The sequence below is a fragment of the Nestor notabilis genome, unplaced genomic scaffold, assembly GCF_000696875.1.
Source record: "Nestor notabilis isolate BGI_N333 unplaced genomic scaffold, ASM69687v1 scaffold12145, whole genome shotgun sequence".
Taxonomy (NCBI): domain Eukaryota; kingdom Metazoa; phylum Chordata; class Aves; order Psittaciformes; family Psittacidae; genus Nestor; species Nestor notabilis.
Genome location: NW_009928874.1, coordinates 21,797 through 29,127, shown reverse-complemented (window position 1 = coordinate 29,127; position 7,331 = coordinate 21,797). Strand labels below are relative to the sequence as shown.

Genomic DNA, 7,331 nt, shown 5'->3' with positions numbered 1-7,331 from the left:
GGATGTGGTCCCGTCCCTGGCGGCTGGGGGGAGGCAAGTAGGTATGTGGTGAAGGGCAACCGCGGAGCCCCTTACGTCTCCCTGCACTGCGGCCAGGCTCACCGCTGCCGCCTCCTGACCCGCCAGTCACGGGTCCGCTTGTTGCTTCCGCAGATGAAAGAAACCATTATGAACCAGGAGAAGCTCGCCAAGCTGCAGGCTCAAGTGCGCATCGGTGGCAAGGTAGGAGCCGAATTTCCAGTGTGCCCTCGGGGCTGCGTGTCTACGCTCACACGCTAGGCCTCGCGTGAGGGGTCCTGAAAACCGTGGCGGGGGGAGCGCCGTGCACAGATATGTTTTGTTTAGCTGGATGCTGTGCTGCTGCTGCAGGGATCTCCGGAGTCAGTTCCATGGAAATTGTGTGGAGTAACTGGATTTCTAGCCTTTCCTTTTCAGCTTTGCTATGATATATTGCAGCAGACTTGGAGCCCTTTTTCTTGTATGGGCTATTTTAGAAGGCATGTACGGTTGGAAATGAGTGGATCTTACAGTAAGTAAGTTTGGGTATAGTTTTCATAACATAGAGATCGTAGAGGGTTATATTCCAGACTCATTCAGAAACCTTTAACATGCCTATGGCTGGTTTTTTGCTTTTAGGACAAAGTTGGAAATTCTGTATTTTTCATACTCTTGAAATTGTAAACTAACATGTTCAGAAAATGTGTTTATTTTGTTATGACACCTGAATATATGTAGCTGTGTGACTACTTACAATCTGAAAATAAAAAAGGTATGTTTACTATAGTTATATGGTATAAACACTTTCATTACAGTGTCAGTTTTAAGGCAGGAATTTGTGGGGTTTTTTTTCATGCCCAAGGAAGTCTACACACAATATCTTAGAATACAGACTGTTAACAGAAGTCTTCCTGATAGGCATTCCAGGAGCTTTCATTCCTGTCTTGACTGTTTTGTTTTTTCTTCTCTCTTTAACTGTAGAAGTAGTCAGCCTTAAATCAGGGCTAATATAGTGATGAACTGGCCTGCATATTCTTTGTATGGGCTGCTGATTAAGCTGAGAGTTTATGTATTACGCTGACAATTCTGTGCGTGTTATCAGTGTGTGTTTATTGACTATAGAGGCTTGTAATGTGTGTCATGTAAGAGCATGCATTCAGATTACAGTTCCTATAGCTCTGTTGTCAATATAGGTCTTTTAGAGGCATTAGAGAAGTGTAGAACATACTGGTGGTTCTGTCATTCAGTTTTAGAATTGGGCTGTGAAATACTTTGAATGCCTGAACTTGACTTTTTAAAATCTGTTTTATAACTGGAAGTTATTAACAGGCTTCTTCATGGCGTTGTCACTATGTAAGTTGAGATGACTGTGGAGGAGTTTTCAGATGGGGAAGGAGTCGCTTCTTGTATGAAAAGGTTGCACATTGCCTCTACTGGAAGATTTTAATGATGTTGCAAGTCTGCAGATTTTACAAATAAGCTAAAGGTGATGTTTAGGTGGAGTGCTTCGTTGTGTGAAGTTTTGAGGTTTCTGTGTAGAATATAGCTATGTATGTAGCTACAGCTATGTATAGGTAATGCCATGGCTCTTCTTCCAAATCTTCTTAGAGGAGTGGCAGACGAGTCTAGTATTCTGTTGGTGGCCTGCTGTACCCATGTCTCTTTATTGTAGAAGCAGAGGGGTGTGAACAGCATGTCTTGGCATGATCAGAGTAGAATTTGCTTAGTAAAAACCTGTAATCTTTGGAAGCTTAAATCTGGAGATGAAAGCAGAAGCTGTGTATTTAAATTAAATTCATCTTGTCAGAGGCTTGATAAATGTTTAGTAAAGGTAGAAGAGACTTATATGTTCCTATGTGGCCTTTGATTCAGGGCATAATTTTGTGAAATTTGAGAGGTCTTTTGTCCAGAGACACGTAATGCATGCCTTATGTGGCTCATTATAGGTAGTTGAGGTACTAAAAGCCATTTCTGTTGTTTTAGTGTTTTTCAAGTAGCTGTGTGTGTTAATCTGACAGTAGCAGGGAGTGAATATCAAGCTTTCTAGATGCATTACTGAATTTTGGAGCCGTAGTCTTCCAGGCTCTAGTTTCAGGTGAATTTGTCATTAACATTCCTCACTGTTTGTAACTGGAATATGTTAGAGGTGTTAGTCTCCAGCCAGTTTTCTAACTTCTGCCAGTTAGCTCAAAAGGTTTTGCAGCTATTGATATGGCCAGACAGCAACACATTCTTTTGTTGCTAGCACGTGGCAGATGGGAATCTGGATTAGGAAGACATAAATTAGTAGTTACAGTGTCTCAGAAAGGAGCTTATTAATTTCACTTAATGTCAGTTTGCTGAAGCTGTATGGTTGTGTAAGGGAGTATAGAAATGATACTTTCTGATTTTTTTTTTTTGTAGGTATAAGTGTCTTCAAATATGGGACATGTATTTCCCTGGAGAAATCTATAGCTCTGTGTCTACAGAGGAACTTAATCTTTGCTTGTTTTACTTTCTAAACATGGGTGGTCAGAAATATTACGAAGTATTTTTTTTAAAACACGTCTTTAAAATATTTTGGGAAAGTGTTCTTCAAATATATAAGTTTATCAGATGAGAGATCTCTTTGGAATTAAAATTGAATATGAGAACTCAAAATATGAATTTGTTAATGGTGTGTTGGTAACTATATGGTCTTTGACTATTACAAGAATTTGTTTGCAACTTAAGAAAGATGATCTAAGGAAAAATTAATAAACTTCAGAAATTACCTACCGCCATGCCTATTCTTCAGTGTTATTCCTAGGATAGCTGGCAAGGGTAAACTTGGAGTTTTTCTAAGGTGCTGCAGAAACCCTGTGGGAATTGTGGAATAAACATTCCCTGGTGCATTGCTTCCTAAAACCTCACTCTTGTGACAGACATGCAGAGCTTGCCTTCTAGCAAGGGAGAGACTGCTGCAGTGCAGTTGGAGGGGTATGGTTGTGTGCACTGTAACACAAAAGTAGAACTTTGCATGTTAAGTTGATTTGTAGATGGCTGCAGAGCTGCCGAGTAGTCATATGGCCCTGGGGATTAGAGTTTGTGAAGAACTATTTAAGTAGTAATTTGTACCTTTTGTTTTGTTTTGTTTGGTTTTTTTTTTTTCCCCAAGGGTACTGCCCGCAGAAAGAAGAAGGTTGTCCACAGAACAGCTGCAGCAGATGACAAAAAACTTCAGTTTTCATTGAAGAAACTGGGAGTCAACAATATTTCTGGAATTGAAGAGGTAGTTTCTCCTAATGGAAAAATAAATTTTTCAGAAATAGAAAATATATCAATATAAGTTTCCAAGTAAGTAACAACCTAAACTTGTCTGTAAGTTACCAGTAGGTATTTATGAGCTTTAAGAGCTTCAGTTTCCTGTTAAATTGAAAATACCTTGCTAAACTGGTTAAAATACTTTTTTTGTTTTGGATTTTTTTTTCTTGCAGGTAAACATGTTTACTAACCAAGGAACAGTCATTCACTTCAATAACCCTAAAGTTCAGGCATCTTTGGCTGCTAACACTTTCACTATCACCGGCCACGCTGAGACAAAGCAGCTAACAGAAATGCTTCCTAGCATCTTAAACCAGCTTGGAGCTGACAGTCTGACCAGCCTGCGGAGATTGGCAGAAGCCCTACCCAAGCAATGTAAGTTGAAACTTGAATGCATTTCATGCTGGCAGCTGACATGAGGCTCATTTGTATAGCAGCAGTGAAATTAAGTGCACTCTTGCTGTCTGCAAGCATATTATAAAACACTTGTAAAGAAATGGAACTCTTGGATCTTATTTATAGCTCAAATCCAATGATGAGTATAACCAAGTACAGCAGGGGCACCTGTTAGTGTATCTTGCAGCTGGTGTTGGACTGGAAAGTTGTAGTCAGACTTGATTTCATGGTGGCTTACTTCTTGATCTACCTTGTTCATTAAAGCTAAGTAGATGAGTTGTTCTGGAAGAGTTAGGCTTTAAAAAAAGATAATTCAATAGGTTTTATGAAAATACATTTTGTGTGTCAGTTTTGACACTTTGAATGGAAACATGACGAAAGGGACTTGAGGACAGACATCTTGCAACTGCTTTGCTGCTTCACAGGCATGGTGAAGGTATGTCTTGCATAGGCTTCTGATCGCTAGGAGGGAATTGCACAGTATTTGTAAGGAAATGTTAAAATTTCTGTGTGTAGAACAGTGTAGAGAACAGGACTGGCATGAGCCAACTTCCTCTTTCATCCTTGAATTAGTAAGAGAACACAAGTGCTTTTTCTTCCTAAAACTGTGTGGGAAAAGTAGAGGAAAGACTTAAGTATGTGGTGTTGAGAAAAGGTGCTGCTGCTATAGGGTGATAATTAGGAGTGAAACACAGGCTTGTTGGCACTGGGAACATTCTTTATGTTCTGCATGTACTGTCTTCTTACTTTCTGAAACATCTTAAGCCTATTCCTTTTAAGGTATTGAAATGTCCTAAATAAAATGGGGGAAAGTATCACTGTGTCCAGTTTCTGGTAGTTCTGATGTTGATTGCTACACTTTTTTCTTTTTGTGCTTTGCTGCCAGCCTCTATTTCCATTCTTAAAGTTTGAGACTACCTTCCTGTCAACTTCCCACTGAAAAAATTCTAGTAGTCTTCATGAGGTGGGTTAAACCTCTGCTTTCCCCATGAAGCTTAGGTCCTTCCTTCCTAATGTCACCTCTGTGGCTTTCTTGTGGTAGTAGGGCCTGAAAGATACTAAAAAAAGGCAAAAAACCAAAAAACCACAAACAAACCAAAACTAAAATGATCTGCAAAGATCTCTCTTCTCATAACAAGGTGGTTTATATTCTGTAAGCTAAATTGTGCAATTTTAATATTGGGGAAGCTTGTTTAAGTGCTTGCTTTGTATGACCTAGTAAATGGCTATTCTTTTCCATTTTGAGTGGTTGCCAGAGTAGTCGCCCAAAACTTTCCATTCAGCATTGTCTGCTGGATTTGGAAGCCTGCCACTGAAGAGTGCAGTGCGTGGTGATTGCATTTGCAGGTGTTAAAGTAAACTTAGTCTGATGTCAGATAAGAGAGAATGCAGATGGTTTTGGAGGAATTAACCTGCTTGCTTCTAAAATGTGGTATTTGACCCTAAAATGCACTTAAGCTGCATCAGGTTTCTGGTGTTAAAAAACAAAAGCAGAGTTAGTGGCAACATTGTCCCAAGCCCTTCCAGACCAGAGTTTATGCATTCTTCTGATTTTGGTTCTCTAGAAATGAAGATACAGGTCTAGTATGAACCCGTATCTTTTCTCATGCTTTTTTTTAAAACTGAAAAGGATTAATTGAGATAAAACTGAGGTGATGGACAGTATGAGACAGCTTACCCTTGGTAGTACAGCTAAGAATAGCAATAAAAGTAGTGGCATAGGCATTCAGGGACCTGAGATATCTATTCTTAGTATTACACTCTTGCAGTTTAACAGATGCTCATTGGTCTGCTACAGTAGGCATGGTTCAGTCTCAGTAGGTTCTGGCAAACACAATGGGAGTAGTTAAGAAATAACTTGAATCCGCAGAGATGTGGACCAGAACACATGGTTGCATCAACCACGTAAGTGTAAAATTGTGCATCCAATTCCATGTTCCTCAGACTCTGCCTGGGAACAGTAATACCTTTACCTCTAGTTAATGTGTGTCTGCCTGCACCTTCGCAATTATACCTCAGTTTTCCTCAAAGGATATAAGATCCTTTATTAAAACTTGATGGTGTAAAATGTGTAAACCTGGAGTAAACAATAAACCAAACTGCTTTTAATAGAAATTGATAGAAGCAGTCCCTGCACTTGTAGCTGAAAACTATTACCATGCAAGGCACTTGGTATAGCTAGATAAAAGATTACTAGTAAGTTGGTTTAGCGTGCATATTGTTTCTCTCCTGGGCTGTTATACTGAAGCATTATCAGTAACAAAGGAAATGTGAACTTCCTGGATTAGTTGAAGACTTTTATACAGCAGGGGAACTGAATAAAATATTGCAGTTCAGCTCAGATTGTTTGATTGTGTTTTCAAAAATGCGAAGCTAATCAAGATGCCTATGGTGAGCTTGACTGATGCTTATTAATTACATGTCCTTGCAGCTGTGGATGGAAAAGCACCACTTGCTACTGGTGAAGAAGATGATGATGAAGTTCCAGGTAAGAACAAGCATGCAGTGGAAGAAGAGGAAGTGAATTTTCCTGAGAGATACCATGTAGTGCTTTGGGCAGGGATGGTGAGAGTATTGACCAGTCACTGGCTGTCACAGAATTTCTGTGGGCAGATTATTTCATTGTTTTCAGGCAATGTGAGAGATTTGTTGGTTTGAGGTAGCATTTTTGTCCTCTGTAGAAGTAACAGCTATGGCTAAGATGATGATTTAATATTCAGTAAGAAGGGTAGAAAGAAATTACCTTCTCAATATCACTTTGCCCAGTTGTGGATATAGTGATGTTAAATGCTTCTAGAGTTGTGCTTTATAATGAACCATGAAAAACTTACTTGGTTGAGCAAGAAGAATGAATCATAAAGCTCTTAAAAGTAACTTTTTCAGTTTTTTGTAAGCTGAAACAACTGTATGCTTAAGCACTTGATATGAAGTAGAACTTCGTCAGGGGAAAAAAAACCCCAAAATACTTAGCAAAGTGAAAATGAGTCAAATTTTAATTTCAGTGTTCTTCTTTTCCCTAGATCTTGTTGAAAACTTCGATGAAGCTTCAAAGAATGAGGCAAACTGAACTAAGTGTCACTTTGTGAATAAAGTTAAAACTTGGAAAGGCTACATGGAGCTGCTATTTTATATTGTGACTGCTTTGATTTCTTTTTTATTTCCTGATGATATCTCAACATCTGTGATATAATCTCCTTGAACCTGCAGCTCTTTAGTTACTGCTTGTACACAATATTTTTGTGGCCTGATTGAACAAACTTATGCTTTGAAATAAGTCAGATTGCTGATGAATCTCTGCCTAGACACAATTTTTGAGTAACTTGTATACAAGCTAAACATCATCTTTAATGAACTTTGGCGTATAATAAAAATATAAAAAACTTTCTGGTGTGGCTTTTTGTCAGAAAAGCAGGAAAAAAATTTCCATAATTGGTCAAAAAAGGTCTTGCTTTTCTACCGAGTATCCTCCTTTTGCTGTTAAACTGGCTTCTAAAACTTTTCCTGTGCATAGTTGAGCGTTTTGGACTGAATATATTTGGAATGATGAGCCTGTTAGCAGATCAGTTATATGTACTCGAAGTCACTTCAATATATTGAACTTCACAAATAGATCTGTATTCTAGAAACAATTGATGGTGGTTTAATATAACATAAAA

At 38.7% G+C, this 7,331-nt stretch overlaps 1 protein-coding gene across 1 annotated transcript; it reads left to right on the top strand.

Moving 5' to 3' along the window:
- Window positions 1-118: 118 nt before the first annotated feature.
- Window positions 119-7,052, top strand: BTF3 (basic transcription factor 3). The gene is made up of 5 exons (XM_010014730.1): window positions 119-222; window positions 3,134-3,247; window positions 3,453-3,654; window positions 6,107-6,163; window positions 6,696-7,052. The coding sequence occupies exons 1-5, from the start codon at window positions 154-156 to the stop codon at window positions 6,740-6,742; spliced, it is 489 nt and encodes a 162-aa protein (XP_010013032.1). The 5' UTR covers window positions 119-153; the 3' UTR covers window positions 6,743-7,052.
- Window positions 7,053-7,331: the final 279 nt, after the last annotated feature.